Source organism: Halichoerus grypus, unplaced genomic scaffold (assembly GCF_964656455.1).
Source record: "Halichoerus grypus unplaced genomic scaffold, mHalGry1.hap1.1 HAP1_SCAFFOLD_107, whole genome shotgun sequence".
NCBI lineage: Eukaryota > Metazoa > Chordata > Mammalia > Carnivora > Phocidae > Halichoerus > Halichoerus grypus.
In genome coordinates, this window is record NW_027555036.1 from 29,928 (window position 1) to 56,108 (window position 26,181).

General features: G+C 38.8%; 1 protein-coding gene across 1 annotated transcript in view; it reads left to right on the forward strand.

The window, feature by feature from the left end:
- Positions 1-14,694: 14,694 nt before the first annotated feature.
- The window catches only part of LOC118534890 (rho GTPase-activating protein 20-like), a gene marked incomplete at its 3' end in the record, with an annotated part of 28,722 nt that continues 17,235 nt past the window's right edge, over positions 14,695-26,181 (forward strand). The window contains exons 1-5 of the mRNA XM_078065552.1: positions 14,695-14,732; positions 15,155-15,322; positions 21,734-21,883; positions 24,354-24,395; positions 25,033-25,117. Of these exons, the coding sequence (XP_077921678.1) occupies positions 14,695-14,732; positions 15,155-15,322; positions 21,734-21,883; positions 24,354-24,395; positions 25,033-25,117 (483 nt within the window). The remainder of the gene's footprint in view (positions 14,733-15,154; positions 15,323-21,733; positions 21,884-24,353; positions 24,396-25,032; positions 25,118-26,181) is intronic.

The following is a 26,181-nucleotide window of genomic DNA, read 5'->3' on the forward strand; positions in this document are numbered from 1 at the left end:
TGTGTCTTTCTAGCACATTAGACAATTTCTCATTGATGACTGACATTTAGTACATGTTTGTTGTTGTAAACAAGGAATTTCAGTTCAGAAAAATGTGAGGAAAGTTTCAGGTGGTCCTGGAGTAATGGTTTTGAGAATTATTAAAATGTTATTAAATATAGTACTAGGGCCTTTTCTGGTTTAGACCTATTTTTTCGATTTATGATTTTATTAAAGCTTGCCAAAAGTTGTTCAAAGTAGTTTTATCAATTTCTATTCCAAGCAACAGTGTATGAGACTTCCAGGTGTTCCCTACCTTACCAACACTTAGCATTTTCACATTATATTTATATACTTATATACATACACACATATCACTTGATTTGGTTTGACATCTTATTCAGCATTTTTGTTTCTAATGTTTATAAGTGAAGTTGGACTATATTAACTAAACTTTTCCTAATGTAATCATTTCCTTCATTCCACTTTGGGTACAGGCTTCCTTTTTTCTAGCTTCTTATAGTGAAAACTTAGGTTCACACAGATTCAATAGTCTCTCTGGATTTGTATATGTATGTGTGTATACACATATGCATGTATGTATACATATATTTATATATTAGATATCATGAGATATATATCTTAATATATTAAGAGTATTTATATTATATAATATCAATCTTATGTCTTACATATTCTTATTAATATCTACTTTTTTACTGTATTAATTAATATGTAATATAATTAGTATATTAATATTAGCTATAGTAATATCAGGAAAAATATATCTTAAGGTAGAATTATTTTCTGAAGAAGTTTAAGTTCTAATGATAAATATTTAATATATGCAATATATATGTAATTTATAATACATATGATATATACTCTAATATATAATAAGATATATATTAATGACATAAGTTTATCATATATCTTTATTTATTTATACATAATTAATATGCATATATTAAATATATATTACATATCTTATATTGTATATTTGTATTTGTAGGTATATTGTATATTTATATTGTATTTTAAATGTATATTATATATTTTATATATATTACATATAATATATAAATTATACATTAGATTATATAAGTAAATAATATATAAGAAGTTTAAGATCTAATGATATATATCTAATATATACATAAATATATATTAGATTTATATATATGAAAGACATATTCAATTATATATTAGACCATAATTTTATACTTATATGTAACTTAATGTACAATGTACACATATAATGTGTGATTGATATATATTCTATATTATATAATTTACACCTTTTGTGTAATCTGCCAAGTTAGGTGGGATTCTTTCTCACCAGATTAGCTTTCTGTGCTTATGCTACTGTGTTTTCTCCCAATTACTTAAAACAAATAAAACCCAGAAGTTCCTTACTTCGGAGACAGCTAAGATTGCTTACAGTTACCCTAATTTCTGCTTCTGTTCATTTATAAATCTTGTGCTGTCATTTCAATTGCCAAGAAACCAAGCTACAACCACTCATTGTTCTCAGGTACTTACGCATCCATGTTAAAGATCAAGTGACCCATCTCCTCTGCTAATGCTTTTGACTCTTCTCAAAGCCAGCCACAGAATTCAGGAAAATCAAAGGTAAGTGAATAAGCAAATTCAAGATGTCTTTTTAAACTATTTTGTTTTCTTTTTTTCTTACCCTACAAAGGAAACACTACTAGAAATAATCTTTATTTAATATTCCATCTTGCATAATTAGCTCAATAGTATCATAAAAGCTACAAGGGAAGAATTGTGAAATCAGACAAGTTTCACCCTCATTGGTTGTTACATTCTGGTAAAAATGTTATTAATTTAATGTAGTTCAGAGATTATATACTTTATAGAAAAGCACTCATATATCATACATAATATGTTACTATCCTAAAGGGAAACTGATGTAATCCTTATGTAACATTTGTGTATTCTATCCAAAAAGAGGATTTTACTTTCCTCCATTCTGATGTTGTTGGTTACTGATACAATCAACCACAGTCATTCATCCTTATCCTCCACAGGTAAAAATTTCCTTTCCTGCTTGCCCAAAAACTCTGACATTAGGCAGAGAGGCCAAACACTGTCTTCTATAAGGAAGGACAGTTTCAGAGCCTCATGAAAAGGATCGTGCCAGGAACTCTAATGACGCTTCAAGGAATGGACTCAAAATACAGCACAGAAGCAGCAGTTTGAAAGACACCTGGAAGGAGACTGATTTCCTGATCTTGCAACTTGTGCTGGGGGTATAGGGATCTTTAGGAGATTTCTCCAAGAACAAAAGAGCTGGTGGGTGCAATTTCCCTCCCCCGCCCCCCAGTCTAAATATCTGGACAACTGCAGGATCCAGCATGAATACTCTTCACTTAGCTTGCTAACACTGTATGCCTCACCCCTGCATTCTCCTGCGGACCTGCCCACTTCAACACACCCTCAGCAAGAGTCCACCCAAAGGCGCATCACAAGCCTGGCAGTGTGCAAGCAGCCCTAACAGGGGCCAGCACCACTCCACAGTGACTCCTGCCCCGGGGAGAGGGCAAGAAAACCACATACACCAGTTTGTCTGCAGCCCCAGCAGTGGGCTGGGGGCAGACATATGGTCTGACTGCAGGCCCCACCCCCCAACAAAAGCTCCTCAGGGGACCACACAGGGAAAGTGCCCTGCAGTTCAGTGAGACTGAAGCTCTGGCAAACTGCTGATCTGAGTAAACTCAAGCCCAGGAGGGCCTCAGACTGGCCTATTAACGGCGCAGAGACCAAACCCTGCCCACAACAGACAAAGAGAGCCATTGCAGATGACTGGACTAAAGACAAACACAGGTCAGCCACAACAGTAGGGCACATACAACACACATAGGAGACGCCTCTGAAGCATCAGGTTCTGGGCAACAGGGGACATTGCACTGCAGGGCACAGCAGGAGCTCTTCTTCATAAGGCCACTACCTTCACGAGCAGGATAGGTAGCTGACTTTCCTAACTCAAAGAAACAGAGAATTAGGGCGCCTGGGTGGCTCAGTCGTTAAGCGTCTGCCTTCGGCTCAGGTCATGATCCCAGGGTCCTGGGATCGAGTCCCACATCGGGCTCCCTGCTCTGCGGGAAGCCTGCTTCTCCCTCTGCCACTCCCCCTGCTTGCGTTCCTGCTCTCGCTATCTCTCTCTCTGTCAAATAAATAAATAAAAAATCTTAAAAAAAAAAAAAAAAAAAAAAAAAGAAACAGAGAATTAGACAAAATAAAGAGATAGAGGAATATGTCCCAAATAAAAGAACAGCACAAAATCACAGCAAGAGAGCTACATGAGATGGAGATAAGTAAAATGCCTGATAGAGAATTTAAAGTAATAGTCATAGAGATACTCACTAAATGTGAGAAAAGAGTGGAGAACCTCCATGAGACTCTCAACAAAGAGATAGAGAACATAAAAAAGAACCGATCAGAGATGAAAAACTCAATAACTGAAATTAAAAGTACACTGGATGGAAAAGAGGAAGCACACTAGAGGAAGCAGAAGAATGAGTCAGGGACCTGGAGGGGAGAGTAACAGAAAGCAATCAAGCTGAACAAAGAGGGAGAAAGAATAATAATAAAAAATGAAACTAGACTTAGGGAACTCAACAACACCATCAAGCATAATAACATTGCATAATAAGGATCCCAGAAGAAAGAGAAGAGGGGGCAGAAAATGTATTTAAAGATATAACAGCTGAAAACTTCCCAAATCTGGGGAAGGAAACAGAAATCCAGATTTAAGAGGAACAGAGGGCCCCCAACAAAATCAACCCAAGGAGGTCCACCCCAAGACACACAGCAATTTAAATGGCAAAAAGGAGTGGGAAAGAGAATTTTGGAAGCAGCAAGAGAAAAGAAAATAGTTGCGTACAAGGGAAACCCCATAAGGCCATCCGCTGATTTTCAGCAAAAACTTTGCAGGCCGGAAGGGAGTGACATGATATATTCAAAGTGCTGAAAGAAAAGAACCTGCAACTAAATATTCTATTCAGCAAGGCTATCATTCAGAATAAATGGAGAGATAAATAGTTTCCCAGACAAAAAAAGTTAAAGAACTTCAGCACAGCTAAACCAGCCTTACAAGGAACGTTAAAGGAGATTCTTTGAGTGAAAAGAAAAGACCATAAGCAGGAATAAGAAGCACAAAAGCAGTACAATCAAGTATATCTACAAAAACTAGTCAAAGGAGTCACAAAATACAAGGATGTAAAGTACGTCACCATACACCTAAAATGTGGGGAGAGAGGAGTAAAAATTTAGTGCTTTGAGAATGAGTTCAAACTTAAGGGGAACCATCAACTTAATAAAGACTGCATTATGTGTATAGATGTTACGTGTAAACCTAATGGTAACCGCAAATCAAAATCTGGTAATATATATGCAAAAAATAAAGAGAAAGAAATCCAAGTAATCCACTAAAGAAATCCTCAAACTGTGAGAGAAGAGGGGTATGTGCCCTCTAGACCTACTTGTTGAGGGTTTTTATCCTGAACGGCTGTTGTACTTTGTCCCACACTTTGTCTGCATCAGTTGAAATTATTGCATGGGATTTATCCTTCCTTTGTTGATGTGATGTATGATGTTGACTGATTTGTGAATATTAAACCACCCTTGCATCCCAGGAATAAAGCCTATTTGATCGTGGTGAATGATTTGTTTAATGCATTGTTAGATTCTGTTTGCTAATATTTTGTTGAGGATCTTTGCATCTATGTTCATCAGAGATACTGGCTTGTAGCTCTCTTTGTATTTTTGGTAGTGTCTTTATCTGGTTTTGGTATCAGGGTAATACTGGCTTCATCGAGTGAATTTGGAAGCTTTTCTTCCTCTATTTTTTGGAACAGTTTGAGAAGCATAGGTATTAACTCTTTAAATGTTTGTTAGGATTTGCCTGTGAAGCCATCTGGCCCTGAACGTTCGTTTGTTGGGAGTTTTTTGGTTACTGATTCAATTTCATTGCTGGTAATCAGTCTATTCAAATTTTCCATTTCTTCCTGATTCAGTTTGGGAGGTTATATGTTTCTAGAAATTTATCCATTTCTTCTAGGTTGTCTAATATATTGGTATGTCATTTCTCATAATATTCTTATAATCCTTTGTATTTCTGTGGTGTTGGTTGTTATTTCTCCACTTTCATTCTGATCTTGTTTATTTGAGTCCTCTCTCTCTTTTGATGAATTTGGTTAAAAGTCTATCAACAAAATTGATAATTTTGTTGATCTTTAAAAAAAAACAAAAACAGCTTCTGGTTTCATTAAGAAAGACTTTTTGGGGTGGCAACCTTTGAATACAGACTTAAAGAATGAGAGATGACAATCTATGTGAAGACCTGGGCAAAGTATATTCCAAGCAGAAGGAATAGCAAATCTGAATCTCTGAAGCAGCAACAAGTTAAAGGAAGAGCAAGAAATCTGGTATGGCTGAAGCAGTAGTACTAAGCTAGTAAGTAAGCTAGTAGTAAGCTAGTAGTACTATTTTAGGGCACATTTAGGTATTTTGTTCACCATGTATTTTTTGAAAATTGACTTTTTAAAATATTACATTAAAATTAAAATATCATATCTTATTTACTTAGTTTTTTGGTGCACCTCAAATTTTGTGTGCCTGGTTTCACCCACTGTAGTATCTATTTGGGCCAAGGGCCTGAAAGGTTAAATGTAATTTCCAGGTATGGTCAGTAGAGGGCAGCAAAGGGTAGTGGAGTGAGCACTCACAGCCAAGGCCTGGGCATCCCTTTTTTCCCTCTATAGAGATAAAAATCCGTCAGTGGTAGTAGAAAGTCCAGAGTGCCAGAATCAGGAGAGAAATTACTCATAGGGATACTGATCCAGAATGGGGATCAGCTGAGGAGGCACAATTCACAGCCTGGTATCTATCTTAGAGATGTGAACCACTAGACATCAGGAGGGGAATCATTAGACTTTCCCAGTCCCGACTCCTCCTCCTCCCCGCCTGTCTAAAACCTCAGATCTGGCTCCGTAAAGTAACAGGAGTCTCCTGTCCATCTTGGGAGCTGATGCAAACTTCCTGACTGACAGTTAGGACATGGTACCAGCAGTGGCTAAGTGTTCCTCAACCAGCCATTTCAGGGAGGAGAGACTGAGTGGCATAGGGGCACCATAGGCAAACACTGACAGCTGATGAAAACACTCACATGTGTGTCAGTTAAATAATTTGGGAGCCAACCTAAATGGGATGCGGCTTAAAATATATTTTCTTTCCTCCTCCAGAAGGAAAACATTGTTTAGGTGAGGAAAAACTATATGACTTTGAAATTAGACAAACTTGACTCTGCAGATTATTTGGTATCTCAGTTACTTAACTTTATTGAGCTTCAGTTTCTCCATCTATAAAATGGAAATAATGATTCTTACCTCACAAATCTGCTGCAAGGAAATGAGATGATGTCCATAAACTGCCTGGCAAAGAACTTGGCAATTTGTAGTTACTCAGTTGGCATTACTACCTGTTCTCTCTCCCTGTCTTTGGTCATGGGAGAATACCCATTATATTGTTGCTATTTTGAATAAAAAGCCTCATTGTCTCCTATAAGCATAACTAAATTATTTGAAGGATTAATCTGTTAGGTACCATACTAACATTTCTGCAGTATGATCTCATTTAATTCTCACAACAACCCTATGAAGCAGATGCTTTCATCATCATTTTGATTTTACAGATAAGGACATTGAGGCTTTAGAAGTATAACAGGTTTACCCAGTGTCATGTAGGTAGTAAATCATAAGGAAGGATTAAAACTAGGTAATTGGATTCCAGAGCTCATGCTCTTGACACTGCATAATGTTTTCCAATATACACATTTAATCAAAGATTTAAAATTTTAAGGGAATAAATCAGAGAAGAAATTAAAAAATACATGGAGACAAATGAAAATGAAAACACAATGGTCCAAAAACTTTGGAATCCAGCAAAAGCTGTTCTATGAGGGAAGTTTATAGCAATCAAGGCCTACCTCAAGAAGTAAGAAAAATATTGAAGAAACAACCTAAACTTACACCTACAGAAGCTAGAAAAAGAACAAACAAAACCCAAAACCTAAATAGGAAGGAAGAAAATAATAAAGATTAGAGCAGAAATAAATGAAATAGAACCTAAAAAAAAAACCAATAGAGCAGATCAATGAAACCAGGAGCTGGTTCTTTGAAAAGATCAACCAAATAGATAAACCTTTAGCCAGACTCATAAAAGAGAGAGAGAGAGAGAGAGAGAGGACTCAAATAAACAAAATCAGAAGGGAAAGAGGAGAAAGGACAACCAACACCACAGAAATATGAAGGATTATAAGAGAATATTATGAAAAATTGTATGCAAACAAATTGAACAACCTAGAAGAAATGATAAATCCCTGGAAACATATAACCTCCCAAAACTGAATCGGGACGAAATAGAAAACTTGAACAGACTGATTACCAGGAATGAAATTGAATCAGCATTCAGAAAACTCCCAACAAACAAAAGTCCAGGAGCAGATGGCTTCACAGGTGAATTTTACCGAACATTTAAAGAAGAGTTAGAAGGAAAGCTTCCAAATTCACAAATTCATTCTGTGAGGCCAGCATTACCCTGATACCAAAACCAGGTAAAGACATTTAAAAAAAAAAAAAAAAAAAAGAGGACGCCTGGGTGGCTCAGTCAGTTAAGCGTCTGCCTTCAGCTCTGGTCATGATCCCAGAGTCCTGGGATCGAGTCCCCCATCGGGCTCCTGGCTCGGCGGGGAGCCTGCTTCTCCCTCTCCCACTCCCCCTGCTTGTGCTCTCTCTCTCTCTCTCACTCTTGCTCTATCGCAAATAAATAAAATCTTTTTAAAAAAAGAGAGAACTACAGGCCAATATCTCTGATGAACACAGATGCAAAAATCCTCAACAAAATAATAGCCAACCAAATCCAACAATACATTAAAAAATCATTCACGGTGATCAAGTGGGATTTATTCCTAGGATGCAAACGTGATTCAATATTCACAAATCAATTAACATCATACATCACATCAACAAGAGAAAGGATAAAAAGCACATGATTATTTTAATAGATGCAGAAAAGCATTTGACAAAGTACAATATCCATTCATGATAAAAACTCTCAACGAAGTAGGTTTAGAGGGAACATATTTCAATGTAATAAAGACCATATAAAAACCTACAGCTAAAATCATACTCAATGGTGAAAAACTAAAAGCTTTTCCCCAAGATCAAGAGCAAGACAGGGATGTCCATTCTCACTACTTGTATTCAACATAGCACTGGAAGTCCTAGCCCCAGGAATAAGACAAGACAAAGAAATAAATGGCATCCAAATGGGTAAGGAAGAAGTAAGACTTTCACTATTTGCAGGTGACATGATACTATATATACAGAAAACCCTCAAGACTCCACCAAAAATAGACTAGAACTGATAAATGAGTTCAGGAAAATCACAGGATACAAAATCAATATACAGAAATCTGCATTTTTATACACTAATAATGAAGAAGCAGAAAAAGAAATTAAGAAACAGTCCCATTCACAATTATACCAAAAATAACAAACTACTTAGGAATAAACTTAAACAAGGAAGTGAAAGACCTATATTCTGAAAACTATAAAACACTGATGAAAAAAAATTGAAGACAACATGAATGGAAAAATATTCTATGCTTATTGATGGAAGAACAAATATTTTAAAATGTCCCATACCCAAAATGATCTACAGATTTAATGCAATCCCTATCAAAACACCAATAGCATTTTTCACAGAACTAGAACAAATAATTCTAAAATATGTATGGTACCACAAAAGGCCCCAAATAGCCAAAGCAATCTTGAGAAAGAACAAAATTGGAGGTATCACAATCCCAGATTTCAAGATATATCACAAAGCTGTAATAATCAAAACAGTATGGTACTGACGGAAAAGTAGACAATAGATCAACGGAACAGAAGAGAGAATCCAGAAATAAACCCATGATTTTATGTACAAGCAGGGAGGCAAGAATATACAATGGGAAAAAGATAGTCTCTTCAAAAACTGGTGTTGGGAAAACTGGACAGGTACATCCAAAAGAATGAAACTGGACCACTCTCTTACACTACACACAAAAATAAAATTCAAAATGGATTAAAGACCTAAATGTGAGACTTGAAACCAAAAAAGTCCTCGAAGAGAGCACAGACAGTACTTTCTCAGACACTGGTTGCAACAACATCTTTCTAGATATGTCCCCTGAGGCAAGGGAGACAACAGCAAAAATAAATTATTGGGACTACATCAAAATGAAAGGCTTCTGCACAGCAAAGAAAACCACCGATAAAACTAGAGGACAAGTTACTGAATGGGAGAAGATATTTGCAAATGATAGAAAAGGTTAGTATCCAAAATATATAAAGAACTTATACAACTCAACACCAAAAAACCAAATGATCCAATTTAAAAATAGGCGGAAGACATCAACAGACATTTCTCCAAAGAAGACACAGATGGCCAACAGACACACGAAAAGACGCTCAAATCACTCATCATCAGGGAAATGCAAACGAAAACCACAGTGAGCTATCACCTCATACCTGTCCAAATGGCTAAAATCAACAACACAAGAAACAACAGGTTTTGGCAAGATTGTGGAGAAAAAGGGACTCTTGTGCACTGTTGGTGGGAATGCAAACTGGTGCAGCCCCTGTGGAAAACAATATGGAGGTTCCTCAAAAAATGAAAACTAGAATTGCTATATGATCCACAACTGAGTATTTACCCCCAAAATAGAAAAGCACTAATTTGTGGGGTGTCTGGGTGGCTCAGTCGGTTAAGCATCTAGCTCATGGTTTCAGCTCAGGTCATAATCTCGGGATCGTGGGATCGACCCTCACATTGGGTTCTGCGCTCAGCACAGAGTCTGCTTGAGATTCCCTCTCCCTCTTCCTCTGCCCCTGCCCCCACCTGTCTGCTCACCCTCTCTCTTTCTCAAATAAATAAATAAATAAATAAATAAATAAATAAATAAAATCTTTAAAAAAAGAAAAACACTAATTTAAAAAGATATATGCACCCCTATGTTTGTTGCAACATTATTTACAGTAGCCAAATTATGGAGCAAGCCCAAGTGTGTCCACTGATAGATGAATGGATGAAGAAGATGTGGTATATATATATATATATATATATATATATATATATATATATACACACACACACACACACACACACAGACACACACACAATGGAATATTATTCAGCAATAAAAAAGAATGAAATCTTGCCATTTGCAACAACATGGATGGATTTAGAGGGTATAATGCTAAGTGAAATAAGTCAGAGAAAGACAAATACCATATGATTTCACTTATATGTGGAATTTAAGAAACAAAACAAATAAAAAAGAGATAAACCAAAAGACAGACTCTTAGCTATAGAAAACAAACTGATGGTTATCAGAAGGAAGGTGGGTGGGGGGCTGGATGGTAGGTGATGGGGATTAAGAGTACACTTATCATGATGAGCACTGAGTAATGTATAGAATTATCGAATCACTATATCGTACACCTGAAACTAATATAACACTGTTAATTATACTGGAATTGAAATAAAATAAATATTAAAAAATTCAAAGAAAGAAATTGAATTAAGAAAATAGTCTAGGGGCACCTGCATGGCCCATTCAGTTAAGCATCTGCCTTCGGCTCAGGTCGTGATCTCAGGGTCCTGGGATCGAGCCCCACATCGGGCTCCCTGCTCCTAGGGGAGTCTGCTTCTCCCCCTCCCCCCCAACCCCCTCCCCGCTCATGCTCTCTCTCTCTCTCTCACTTCTCTCTCAAATAAATAAAATCTTCAAAAAACCTTTTTTTTAAAAAATAGTCTTGTCTTTGCAACATGCTTAAAAACATTGGTATTATGGGCATAGGATCACCTTATACTGTCTCTTCTATTTGATATTTAGGGTGAAAAGTTAAGTGTTCAATGAAATAGATGAAAACAAACCCTATCACTGTTATTCTATTTAGAGCTCATTCACCAAATTAAAATAAATAGCAATGGTATTTTAGAAGAAATTAAGCTTTAGCTATTACTGTAAATGTAACTATTACATGACTAAGGAAAGCTCCCTTTATCTTTCTGAGAAAACTTTTCTCTCCTTGGCTTTACTACAAGGGGAAGATAGAATCAGAACACTACATCTTTCTCAATTAATTCCTGAAGACTAGTAACTCACAATCCTGGTTACATACAAGAATCACTCAAAAATTTTTTTAAAATACAGGTTTTCTGGATCTGATGAATCAGAACCTCTGGGGGTTACAGAGGGAGTGCCTGAAAACTCCCCCAAGTGAGACTGATGCATATCAGTATTGATAAGCAGATACTAGATTCTAGAAGGAGAGTTTTCCTGGTCTCTAAATCTCGAACTTCTCTGAAGGGAGAGGCAGAGAAATGGGACATAATCCGGGAATTGGGGAAGGTGCAGAGATAAGTTTGCCTACATTTTTACCTTAAATAAATTTTGACAGATGCTTGATGGGAGGCCAGAAAGTGTTGCCCAATGAGCCTCCATGGTTCTAATACAATCAAACGTGTCCAGACTAGCACTTGTCCCTTTAAAAGTGGTGAGAAGGGGCATCTGGGTGGCTCAGTCGGTTAAGCTTCTGACTCTTGATCTCGGCTCAGGTCATGATCTTGGTTCAGGTCATGATCTCAGGGCTGTGAGATCGAGCCCCAGGTCAGGCTCCACTCTCAGCACTGTTTGTGCTTGTCCCTCTCCCTCTGCTACCCGCCCCCCCCAAATAAATAAATAAAATCTTAAAAAAAATAAAAGTGGTGAAAAGTCTGAAGGCCACTATCTACATGTCACTTCTGTGCTAGTTTGGTTTTCAGATGAGAGGCCTCAGTAAAGTCTAAGAGGTCTACCAGGACTTGTGCTCTTGCCTCTACTTACTTTTTCAGGCATATTTCATGCTCCTGTACCTTCTGCCTGTGTCTGCAATCTAGCAAACTCTTCCATGTCTCTGAAACGTCACATATTCGCATTCTGTCCCTTCAGCTGAAAAATGTATCTTCCCTTCCAATACACTTCTCTTCTTGTCCCTTCCCTCTGCCTTCCTCTTTTCTCTCCTCTCTCTAATCAATCCCTAATTATTCTTTAAAGCTCATTTTAAAGGAGCTCTTCAAAGGAGACTTCTTCACAACTGAAATCAGGTGTCAGGTCCCTCTTTTAATTTCTCATCTCACTCTTTAATTTTTCTCTGCAGTACTTTCCAGAGTCTGGTGTTACACAGTTATTGATGACGCTCTTTGTTTAATTTCTGCCCCCGCACCTCCCCATTTAAATCCTGGTTTTGTGAGAGTGGGGCCTGGCTCTCTGTTGCCCAGACCTAGCAAGTGTCTTTCTCCTAGTACAGGTTCAAACACTATCTGTTGAATGAATGAAGTAAATGAGAGAGAGACTAGTTTAGGTCATGCCTTTTCCCCATCCATCCATGCCAGAAAACTATTTCATTCACCCATTCAAGAGAATTTTTGAATTCCTCCAATGTGCCAATGTTTGTGAGAATTAAAATGATAAATCAGACATAGACTCTTTCCTTGAGGTCCATAGAGTCGAGTGGGGAATAAAAGAGAGGGATTCACATACCTGTTAGAGGTGCCTATAAGGGAAACCACGAACTTTGTTAGTAGGATCAAATTTCAGTCCTCCACTGTTGTCAAAGGAAAGACACTGTCCGTGTGAGAAGAGTGGGGGGCCCTCACAGGAAGTTGAGTGACCTCCTGAGTCAGCTGGATTTGAATCCTTCACGTTACGTCGCAGCCGCTTGGGTTGAAAGCGTCTAACCTGTCCATGAAGCACCTCCTCATCTGTAAAACGGTCAGTTTTCCAGTGGACAGGGAACACCGTCTCCACGGAAAATGTTTTTAACAGACTACTGTAGGTTCCGTCACACTGAAGAAGATGTCCACATGGCAAATAGATGTTTAGCATCACTAACCATTGGGGAAATGCACGTTAAATCCACAGTGAGATATCACGACACAGCTATCAGAACAGCTAAAATAAAAAATGACAACACCCAATGCTAGTGTGGCTGTGGGGAAACTGAATCACTCCCGCAGTACTGGTGAGAATGTGAAATGGCAGAGCCATTCTGGAAAACAGTTAGACAGTTTCTTAAAAAACAAAACAGAGCAGCTACCCTAGGACCTGGCAATTGGACTCCTGGGCATTTAGCCCAGAGAAGAGAAGACCGACGCTGACACAAAAACCTGTACACAGATGTTTACAGCAGCTTTATTAGTGGAAGCCCAAGCCTGCAGACAATCCAGAATTCCTTCAGCAGGTGGTGAAGCAAACTGTGATACAGCCGTATCCTGGCATACTACTAAGAGACACAGAGAAATGGACTGTGAGCACCTGTGGCAATCCGGATGACTCTCCCGTTATGTTGAGTGGAAAAAAGCAAATCACAAAAATGTTACATACTATATGATCCCCTCTGTATACCGTTCTTGAAATGTCAAAATTATACACATGGAGAACAGATTCGTGATTGCCAGGGATTAAAGAGGTGGGGGAGGTGGAAGGAAGTGTGTGTGGTTGTAAAAGGGTAATAGGAAGGATCCTTGTGGTGATGGAAGTGTCTGGAAGTCTCTATCTGTAGAAAATTGATGTAATCTCTCTGTATTATTTCTTACAGATACATATGAATCTATAGTTATCTCAAAATAAAAAAAAAAGATTACTTTTAAAAAATCAAAACGTGCAGGCCAAATCAGGGAAACAAGTATGTCAGTTTGGCAGTTATGGCATGAGCCTTAGATCCGTGACATCATAATGGTAGTGATCCCAGGTTACTGTGGAATCCTCAGGCTTCAAGCATTTTACAGTACTCTGCCTAGTGCTGTAGACTCACTTGATTTTCAGTCCTGAGAACTGAAGACAAAAGGATGTTCACGTCATTCAGAAAACATGCTGAACTTATAGGTGCTCGTTCAAGGCTTCACCGCGGAAGGTAGTCTTTTGATATACTCTTTTTGAGCCTCAAAACAGACTGACAGTAACAGGGAGTGTTGTTCTCTTTTGTTTCTTCTAATACATGTAAACTAATGAGTAACTTCAGCACCAGCTTCATGAAAAGCTACTCAGGTTCGTAAGATTCAGTGCCGCTGAGCTGAAGAGAGCAGGGCTTACTTTCTCGGAGGAGACACTTTCTTGGCTCCACGAGAGAGAATTTTCCCAGGTCTATGAAAATATCTGTCCTATTTATGAAAGAACTTTTGCATTCTGTTCAATTTAGTTGTTTTACCTATGACGACCAGAAAGTCCTATCAGAGCTCAGTCAGAGCTCAGCCAAGTAACAGCTAAACTCTTGTGTTTAGAAACTTTTTGATGTTTCCAGTATTTTCGCCGATCTTTGAGAATTTTTCCCCCAAGTTTGAATATTGATTTAGATAAGATTTAGATAGATTTAGATAAGTAAATTTCCAGAATCTTCAGTTGTCTTCATTTTTATCTTAACATGAAAGCAAATTGTAATTAATTCTTCACACACACACCATATCATTTTGTTTTATATTAGGCCACAAATTGTCCTGTTTGTTGTTGTTTGCCTTCTTGTAATACACTCTACCTCTTGATTCTCCCCTTCCTAACAGCTCATGATTAGCTTTGCTGCTTTCTCCACCCCACGTCTGAGTGTTGGCATGCCCAAGGGCTTTGTCCTTGAAACTGTTCTCCATCGGTATCAGTTCACCAAGTGACCTCATCTCTCTCTCTTTTTTCAAAATATTGTGTTTATTTATTTGAGAAAGAGAGCATGTGAGAGAGAGAGAGAGAGAGCACAAACAGGGTGGAGGGGTAGAGGCAGAGGGAGAAGCAGGCTCCCCGCTGAGCAGGGAGCCCGACGTGGGGCTCGATCCCAGGACCCTGGGATCATGACCTGAGCTGAAGGCAGACGCTTAACCGACTGAGCCACCCAGACGTCCGACCTCATCTCTTTCAATAGCTTTCTATAACTCAGCGATCCCTGAATGTGAGCTCTGGAGCTCTGCTTTCGGGGTTGAGACTGAATTTTAGTGTTGTGCGAACCTTGACATTTAGCATACAACTCTATTGTATATTTGACTAGTAACTAGCTGCTCCGTGGTGTTTGGTGGGTTGCAGGAAGAGCTCTTCTGTTGAGGTGGACGCCCGCAGCAAAAGCACTACATCATCTGAGGGTGCCGCCCCTACCCTGCTTATCCACGGCCCCGTCGAGCTCAAGAGAGGCTGGAGGAGGCAGAAGCGGCACCTCTTCTTGTTCAGCGATTTCTTGCTGGTGTCCGATACCAAGTATGTATACTAAGCAACGTGCCCTCGTGATGATCACGAAGTTACATTTCCATTAACCCTTACCATAAGAAGACATGACATTTTTTTTCTTTTGTTTTTGCCCATGTTTTGATCCTTCATTCATTCAACAAGTACTTATGGAGGTCTTGTTTCGTGCCATACCCCCCCCTCCCCTGCCTGCAGAGAATACAATAGAGAATGTGACAAGCAGTGTCTCTCTTGCCTGGAACTTACAGACAAATGATAAAAATAAGAGGGGTAATTATAGATTGTGATTAGTGCTTCTGATAGAAGGTAGACAGGGGGCTGTGTGGAGATGATGGGAACGTTTGAGAGAGGGGTAGTCCAGGAGGGCCTCTCTGAGGTGGCAGCACTGAAACTAGATCTATGGGATGAGAAGCAGCCACGTTCCTAGACGAGGTGCCTGAACCTTCTAGGCTGAGGGACCGGCAGGCTACGTGGGTGCAACCTGACCCCTGGGGGGAGGGGCTCAGGAAGGCTGGTTTGATGGGAGCCGAAGCATGGGGCATGCGATCAGATGTGATACTGCGCTCAGGGTCCAGTCACACACGGTCTGCACAGGCCATGGTGAAAGTGGACACATTTTGCCATGGCATTTTTAACTAGGACTGACCGAATCTGATTTATAGCTCTAGCAAATTTTTCTGACTGTTGCTAGGTAATGGATGGATGCTTAAGCAAGAGTGGGAGCAGGGAGACTGGTTAGGGGAGGCAGTAGTCCTGATGGCTGCTCTCAAGGGCTCCAGGATAGGAGTGCAGTAAAAAGGAAGGAGGCAGCAGACAGATTTGGAATATATGCTGGAGACAGAACTAACTGCGTGTACTTTCCTCTCAACCCTGAACACAAATGCAGCTGATATCCAGCCTGGAACCTGATGATTGCTCAATAAGTGTCCAAAAGCAGGTGGGTGGGAGGTCAGCTGTTTACTTGCTCTGTCTCTGTTTTCATTATTCACAAAACATCATGAAAGACAAAGACTATTCCAACAAACCAAATACCAAGAAGCTTTTTAGTCACCAGAAAAAAAACTACCCCCCTTTATTTTGCTGCCCTCACCAGCTCCCAGTTATGCCATGCCATTAGTAAGACATGCAAGTACTAATGTGGCAAAATGCTATACTCAATCTGAGTGACATTAATGATAATTTATCAGGGGCTTACTACATGACAGATGTTATGCTAAGAACTTCATGTATGTAATCTTCTCCAACCTTACAACTACGCTGTGAGATGGGATTATTTTTATTTTAGAGGAGAACTCTGAAAATCAGAGGTCTGAAGGTTTTGCCCAGGTCACCATATTAGTGATGAGTAGAGTCTACATTTGAAATTAGGTCCGTTTCTTTCAAAGTACAGGCTTTTATTCTACGTGTGGTGCTGCTGTTTCTATTCTTTCTATTTTTCTGAATTTCATACAACATTCCATGAACACCTAGATTCTCTTTCATTATTGAAATCAACCTTTCCTTTACGGTGAGTAAACAACTCCAATCTGCTTGGTATCTGGTAAGAAATAGGTCAGAATGCTTAGTGAACTGAGAAATGACGGTAGTGTAGCTGTCCAAAAAAAAAGAAAAAAAAAAAAAACCAGAGGCAAAGACAGAAATAGTAAAATATATTTGAGATGAGTGATATTGCCTACAGATGTAGCCTTGGAGGTGGTGATGTCATGAGGAGGACAGAGAGAAAAAGACTGTCCAGGTCCTGACATGAGGTCCATGTGACGCACTCTGCTCCTCCCGATAGAGGGCCACATCATTATTTTTAAAAAAGCAGAGTAGTTACCATTCTCTTTATTTAACCAAGGTGAGTACAGGAGACTAAAATGTGTGGGACGCATGCTGGGGACCACACGAGGAGCATTACAGATTCCTCGTGTGATTTCCCCACAGCCCTCCAAGGCCAGTATTGTTATCATCCACCGGCTGCAGAAATGAAAATGGGGATGGAGGAAGTCTCAGGAATGGACCTGTCATCCACAGGGAAATGGTGGGAGAGACTCCAAGCCAGGCCTGCCTTCATCCCAAGGCCACACTCTTCCTGCCACACCATGCCACACCTACTCTTCCATGCTCAGCCCGAGACACGCTAACAAACAGCAAACTCCTTTCCTGCTCCTTGGGACCTTGCAGACCACTCACATTCGATTTATAAGGGGAACAGGTTGTCCTTCACTTTGTTTTCATCTTTGTAATTATTATCGCACTTAGGGAGAGGAGAAGACCTTTCTTTTCCTACTAGAGCCGTTTATTGTCCTGGATACTGCTTACCTCGCAGCGGGTTTTACGGAACCTACGGTGTTCTGCTGAAAAGATTTTATATAAAGGCAGTGTTCTTTCTCCATGAGAGAACTGCATCCTTTTAAGAGCTGAATTTTTTATTTTGATTGGTTCACTATTACAAAAGAAGTGCAACATTTTTCCTCTTCACATATTGCTTCTGAGATAGGTCTTTGTGTCTACGCAAGGGTTTTTATGATGTGACAAAATCTACATCAATGTATTTAATAATGTTCTCTTTAAGAGACTCAGCTCCTGAAAGATTATCTTATATACTTTTTACATCCATTAGGAATATTAGAAAATGTAAGTGATCTCAGGCACTTGAATTTGGTTTCTAAAACCAAGGCCCTTGACAGAGAGAGAACACAGATTTTTGGAAGTCCAAGTTCGGGACACCATCAGGGTCAGGTTCCCACGAGAGCTGTCTTTCTGCTTGCAGATGGCTGCCCTCTGGCCTATGCCCTGTGGGGTTTCCTCAGCGCCTGCATGTACACACACACACACAGAGCTCTCTCTCCCTCTTCTTACAAGGGCACCGATCCTACTGGACTAAGCCCTTACCCTGATGGCCCCATTTACACTTAGTTACCGCTTAAAAGCTCTCTCTCCAAACATGGTCATATTGGCAGAGAGGGCTTCACGGTAAGACTGTGGGGAGCAGTGGGGGAGGGGACACAATTCTGTCCCTAGCAGTCACGAGCAGCACTTCATGCTGTGGCCGCGTACAAGTTTTTGCCACAGTTTTTAGAAAACGACTATGAGAACATTCCCATAGTAAATATTTGGGTATATTTATGATCACTGTTAATATTGGAAAAGTTTACATTTTTTTTTCTAGAAGGAAACAACTAAAAAGAAATAGCTCCTGCATTAACAACCTTGTTTCATCCCTGTCATCCTTGTTCTTGGAGGATTGTGTTATGCCCTGAATCAATCTGTTCAAATTAATAATCTGAATTTAGGGCCTACGTTTTCCAATTAGCTATAAGAAGAAGGGGTTGGGGTGACCCAGGTTCCATTTTACCTCAGCTCACCTGCAGGCTTCAGCTGGAAACTCTCATCTTTAGGTTGACGCTATAGAAATTAACACAGATTGGGTAAGTAGTTGACTAATTGCTACCTATTTATTCTGTCAGAATTAGTGAATTTTAGTTTGTGTGTAATCGTAAAAGGAATTTAAATGTTTGTTTCTTCACAAAGAAATTATATTTCTCTAGTCGTACAAGATGTCAATAATAGTGGAAATTGTTTGGGGATTTTTTTCATACACCTTTAGAAATTTCTCAAGAATTGAGGTCAGATGGAACCTTCCTTATTACTTTTGATATTCATTAGAATACTAAATAAGTTATTTTTCAAATAAAATTATTACTTTATTTTTAAGAACAGTATCTGCTTGATAAATATTAAGATATTAATACTAGTAGAGGCCCATGAAGAATTTACAAAAAGGAAGGGACTGAACTTAGTTCTTTAGACATCACATGCCTCATATGTAGGTATTAAAGAATATGAAATGAAACAAAAAATGAATTTAAATTAGGTCAAAAGATGAAGATGACTATTAACTCATTATGCGTGAAATTACAAAGAATTACTTACAGAATATACCATGACCCCCACTCCCAACATCTGTAAAAGGATACCCCTTTCTTAGAACAGGGGAAATCTCCCTAGAATCCTGTAAATTTCCACAGTGCACTGGGGCTTCCCTTCTGGTATAAAGGTTGAGGTAACAGAAAGCAAGAGTGATATCCATCATGTTAATACAAATATAATAAAGGACTATTTTTAGAAATAAAAACCACAGTTCTTTCTCCTCCTCTTTCTTCTCCTCAAGTCAGTTTCCATTAGATTAATACTTTCCAATTTCTACTGAGATAATCCAGTTGGGTCAGTGATTGAGAGTGAAGAAATGCAGTAAGACCCTAGAAGAATCCACTGAAGTATGAAGCTTTGTTGTAATAAACTTTAAATATTTCCAAGCTAGCAAGTAGCTTTGTTAATACAATGTCTTGAGATCTATCCTCTCACTCCCCAGACAATCCCATGAGAAAGCCTGATGGCTCTGGGGACCGAAGTGAGGCTGAGTGAGGGTAGGAAACATGAGAAGGGTAGTTCATGGAACGATAGGTCAGCACCCACAGAGGCCAAGTGGTTACAAACATGGGCTCATGAGTTAGGCTGTCTGGGTTCAAACTCTCTTGCCTTTGGCAATTTTTTTGACCTTTCTGTGAGTTTCCTTATTTGTAAAATGGAGCTAATAAAGACCACCTAGTGTAGTTGTTTGAGGATTAAATTTTTTATATTTGTATTTATAAAATATTTAGAACAGTGCTTGGCATATGGTAAGTGCTCCAAATGTTATAGGACAGTAGAAACCATGCTCTGGGCTTTGGGATAACTCCTTGGTTTGGAGTAGATAATCTTGGCGCTTTCTTGAACTAAGGAGAGAATTATTGAGATGCCTTTTTCCAGGTCAATGTATTTGGAAGTTTCCACACAGTACCTCAGGTGTCTGTATACACACAGATACCTACATTAGAAAAACAAAAAAAAAATCTGTGAAAACAAACAGATATATGTCTATCTTTCCCATTAGCCATATATTTTTACCTTGGCAACGCCTTTGGAGTTACTATCTAGAAAAATGATTTTATCTGATAATCAGACATCTGATATCTGATAATGATTTTATCTGATGACTTTATTCATTGTGTCATAAACTTTGAATCTAGATTATCCTTCAAGTGCGCTTCCAGCAAAATTATTTTTCTTTCATAAAACCCATTGGAGAGTCTTAGCTTTAATTGTTCCATGAATCATTGGAGTCATAGGGATTTTTGCACATGAGGTGTCTTTGATCTCATTTTAGTTTAGTGTTTCCACATGTGTTTCTGAATAGGAAGGAGTTCCAGAGTGGTGTGTCCAAGTTCCCTAAGCATCCCTCAGAGGGCTTATAACTATTTAAATCTCAAGCCCACCTGAGAGTTAAAGTTGTGAATTAACCAAATTAATCAATATGGTGGTTTTCATGTTAGAGATCAAAGAAGATTAGGCAGAAATTGTCAAAAAGCAGTTTCACCACTGACAAAGTTGATCACCTTCTGACTCCTCAGAGAAATGGGAAGTATCCATCACTCACATATACGACCTCCTGACCACTGATCTGGGATTGATTGATTGATGGATTGATGATTTTTAAATTGGGCTCAATCTGTAGGCTAACAGTTTTTCAGTTTTAGCCAGAATCTAAGGGAAAATGATATGGATAAAATTTTAAGAAGGGAAATTGAAAATAACCTATGCTTTAAAGGCTAGAAAGTATTTTTTTTTTAATTAAGGTTGAAAATAACTTTTAAATCTTTCTGATCCAAGTTTATTTTTTGTTCTTGGTTTGTCTCTCTCTCTCTCTCTCTCTCTCTCTTTTGAAGATTTATTTATGTATTTATTTATTTTAGAGAGAATGAGCGTGAGCGGGGGGAAGGGCAAAGGGAGAGGGGAAGCAGACTCCCCACTGAGAGGGGAGCCTTACACGGGGACTCGATCTCAAGACCCTGAGATCACCACCTGAGCCGAAACCAAGAGTTGGATGCTTAACCGACTGAGCCACTCAGGCGCGCCCCCTGGTTTGTCTCTCTTAAGAAAAAAATTGTATGACTATTTTTATAAATCGTGTACAGGTAGCTTTGTTCAGCCCCTCAAATACTTTTTGAAGTAAGCAAGTCATAAATGAATAATTAACTCTAATAATAACCATAAAACTATATATAATAAGAAACAAATTCTAACAATAATAAATGAATTAATGGTTTTCTGAAAAAGCTCTGCAATATATCGTCTTTACTCAACACTCAACATTCAGAAAAATGGCCACTTGCTGCCATTTGAGGAAGTGTTTTCAGGGCCTTCCTAGGGCCAGACTTCGCTCAACACACACTTTGTAAAGGTCATGTCACCATTTGCTGTGCTGGGCACAGAGGGTAATAGAGACAAGGGAGGCATGCTGTGCCCTGGAGCAGTGAGAACTGGTCTCTGATAAGCACGGCTGTTCCCATAACATTTATGAAACAAACTGACAGAGGTCTTGTTTGGGTATCTTTCTAGGTATAAGAAAAAACTTAAGATAAAAAATAAAATACCACTGAACACCGTGTGGACTGCCAACTGTATGGACAGAGTGGAGGATGCCAACATCTGTGCTGGGAGGTCCTTTATCCTGGGCTGGCCCACGGTGACCTTTGTGGCCACCTTCAGGTAAGACCGACCGTTTGGTCTTGTATTTACATGGGTTAAAAAGAAAAACATTTTAATCTGATTATATATCAAGCCAGTGACTCACTTTTTGACTTCCCATAATGACACTCATTTGCCTTGTACTTTCCCCCAAAAGGTATGTACAAATGGGAGCAAGTAGATAACGTAGAGTGGGAACTATTGGAGTAATTTCTTTTGGTTTTGATCAGTGGTTTTTCAGATGGGCTCTAGGAGCCACTTGAGGAATTGGGTGTTTTAGGCATATGGAAGGAGAATCAAGAGAGTGAGGTTCTAGAACCCCTCTCCAATATCCTGCCCCCTAATTCCCAGGGGGTATCTGTGTTTCCAAATCACTGGCATATTTTTCTTGAGCAAGTACTATTAAAGAGTCCAATTAAATTTGAAAAATTGCTCTTATACTCCCAAGTTCATTCCTTTAAAAGTAGTATGTAATTATACAAAGAAATTAATCATGTCATTGAATATGAGGTTGCCTGAATTGCTGTGTACTGCTTATCTTAGTTGGTGTCTCTAGAGAGGTGACCATCGAAAACAACAGTATGATTGCGTTGAGTAGAGGTTAGTTGTGCAAGACACATTCTTAGGCTGACATGAGGATGGGGAATGTGACTCTCTACCCCGGACATCCTGAGCAGACACTCCTGAGTTTACAGGGGTGGTGCAACACTTACATCTGCTGTTTGAAACAACCACACCCCAAGTCTCATTCTTGTTTTGCACAATGAGTGTTCATCACATGCACTTAACACCCTCCTTTCTTCTCCTCACCCCACTCCACCAAAATGCCACACGTCATCACAAAGGGAAGACAACGAAAATGTTTACAAGTTGTTAATTTATTAAGCCCTATAATGCAGCGTTGACTTGATGAAAAATTTTCAAAGCTTATTGGGAAGAAATATGTATTTATATGCTCTCCGCATGTCTTCTTTTCCACGACGTATTTCTGTAAAGATTCTCAGTTCCTCTTGCTTACTGTCTTCTCCATGTTGCAAATGGAAGGAACCAGTTTCAATTGGGAATGTATAAAGTCTTTGACAGGGGAGTTTCCAAGAAACTTTTTTTCCCTAACAAGGAGGAAAATGTGGAAGCCAGGCTTCTACAGGTTATATTAGTTAAAAAGCTGTGTAAACATATAGAAGGCATTTATAACAATTCCTGGCACCTAGTGCTTTTGCTATTTGTTATTATTACTGTTCTGCAGATCAGCATGGCTAACTAGAAGCTGTGTCCATGAGCATAGGCAGGCTGGGGCGCGAAGTGGGCGTTCCATTTTCCAGATGGGACAAATCCTGAAACAGCGATGGAGGGGTTGGGGAGCAGTGTTGCTGGGAGGAGTATAAAATGTGGCAGCCACTGTGGACAGTTTGATGGTTCCTCAGTAAGTCAAACAGAATTACTATACGACCCAGCAATGCCACCTCCAGATGTATACCCAAGAGAAACATAGGTGCACACAAAATTGATACACAAACGTTCATAGCAGCATTGTCGACAATAGCCAAAAACCAAACAAACAAAAAAAAGTAGAAACAACCCAAGTGTTTATCAACAAATACACAAAATATGGTACAGGAGCTAGAAACAGGAAGGAAGGAAGAGTGACTGACTGCTTCATGGACACAGGTTTGCTTTTGGGTGAAAAAATGTTCCAGAACTAAACAGTCACGGTAGTTGCACAAAACTGTGAATGTACTAAAGGTCACTAATGGTCAATTTTATTTTGTGTAGTTTCCCACAGTAAAAAAACGCTAGTAAGTGGTAAGGCCATGTATGAATGAGGCTTAAAACATTCGCAACTTTGGATATTAAATGCTGTGAAAACTTTAGTTGAGAAAAGACTAACCTTTAGTAGTTTAGCACTAGCTGGATTGATCTTGCTCAGAGGATCACAGTAATGAAGAATGTTTTCTAGAAACTAATTTAACACATTCCAAGCTGCTGTGTGGATGAAGAAATAAAAATATTACAGGTGTTTTTTCCTAAAAAGATATTCTTGTTTCTGGGCCAAGATAGTTCCATCCAAATGCCAAATTCCTTAAGTATGATTTAATTTGAATAATAATGTTCTTTATATCTGAATAGCACTTGCAGCTGCAGGAACACTCGGGGTATAATTAACCCTTTTCCAGTTCTGGAAACTGAAGATCAGCGCAGTTAAGCAAAGTGCCCATGATCGCATAGCTTGCATCACATAGTTACAATTAAGTGTTCAGATTCAAAACCAACTTTTCTTCCACTTTAGGATCTACTTCCCATTGCTTTAATACGCTCATAAAAGAGTGGGGTCCCTCCAAAGCCCAACTATGAGGACAGTATGATATTAACACATGCATCCACATCCTTAACAACTGGCTGCTGATATTTTTTTCTGGAATGGTGATCTTATTTTGCTAGTATAAGTATTGTATGTATCTTAATTTTTTCTTCCCATTTTTTTAAATTGCAGTTCTTCGGAACAAAAGGAAAAATGGCATTCTTTCCTTCAAAGGTATCTTGTCACTATACATACTATACATCTTTAACCCATGAGAAAAGAATAAATCCCTTCAAAGCAGCGCCCCCACACACTATGCTTCCCCTACTTAGTAGAAATTGTTAGACTATCCTCAAATAATTTCTTATTTAGATGTACCCTGGCTGCTACTGCAAATAATCTGCTCTTATTTACATGCACATATTGCTTATTTTTGATGAAATTCTGGTTATCACTCTCATCTTCCCCTTCTCTCAGACCTAATGATTGGAGCTAACATTATTCTCAAAAGATACATATTAAATTTTCTTCAGTGCAATTTAGTCTCCTGAGTGATGCTCAAAGCACCTTCTGATTCCTACCCTTGAAGGTGCTGGGCCCTCCAGTCTAGGCAGGAAAGCTTTGATGACTGGATCTGCTGCTCACATCTTACATGACAAGAGCAACCTGTTGTTTTCTGAGTCATGTCTTATTTTCCTGAAATAGTTTTGCATGTTTTCTCCCAACCCATAATTTGGTTTTGCTGAGTTTATTTACATGCATTTAAAAATAACAGAGTATGTTGAAAATTTTAGCCACATAGATCAATTTGAAAGTAAGCTAATAGCTAATTCATCCTACTCTATTTGGGGTTATTATTGAATTTGATTAGGTACATCAATCTAGCCAAAGAGAAGGACCAGCCAAAAAGCATTCCTCTCAGAATCTTCACTGAGGACATCAAGAACTGTGCCTGTGTAAGTGTTTTTAAGACCAAAAATTAAATTCCATGTTCCTGATTCAGATAGAATGAAAGAGAGGGAGATGGAGATGGAGATAGAGAGAGGGAGGGAGGGAGGGAGAGACGGGGAGGTAGGAAGGAGAGAGCAAAAGATAAGAAGAGAGAGAGTATTTAGAAAAGTACCATGTGGGAAAATGTCTTTTCCTGTCTACACGTGTCTTTGTATACATAAAGAGTGAATCCTAGGTAATATGAAGCGAGAGGAATCCATGCCACAGTACTTAAGCATGGAAAGAGTATTGCGTGTTAAGTATCCATAATATTTCTCTGGATCTTTCTAATAGCAATAACACTGGCTTGTAATAAGGTGATTTTCACATGCAGGTATTTCCTACTAGAATTAAACCTTTTTTTCCAATGGTTACTACTTATGTACAGAATGGCTTGGATTGTTTCCACAGTTCTCCACCCTCCCCCCATTGGTGTTTTATTTGGTATAAGTGTAAACTCACAGAAAAGTTGTAGATATAAAAATAAAACAAAAAACACCCCATGCACCCTTTACCTAGATTCAGCTATTAGTAACATTTTACTCCACTTGCTTTATCATTTATTTTCTTTCTCTGTCCCTATTATGTGTATGTTATACTTATTTTTGAGGGTCATACAAATGCCATGGCCCTTTATCCTTAAACCTAAGTATTTCCCAAGAATAAAGATATCCTCTTATATCACCATCATACAGTTATCACCTTTAGTAAATTTAACATCGGTGTAATACTTTACTCTGCCTTCCATGTTCCCATTTTGTCAGTTGACCTCAATAATGTCTCCTTTCCAGTACAGGATCTACTCAAGGGTCAGGTATTTCACTTAGTAGTTATATCAACTGCAGAGGGGTTTTGAAAGGTCTTTTGTTCCAAGGAATATCAGGGTTGAATTGAGCTCAGAGGGATGACACTTTTAAGGGATCAGCATATTTCTATCTCATTTTCTTTTGGCTGTTGGGGGAAAAAATCAAACCAGTTGCCCATTATTTGTATAAAATTTGATTTCTGAAATTGTAGTGCAGTAGCCAAG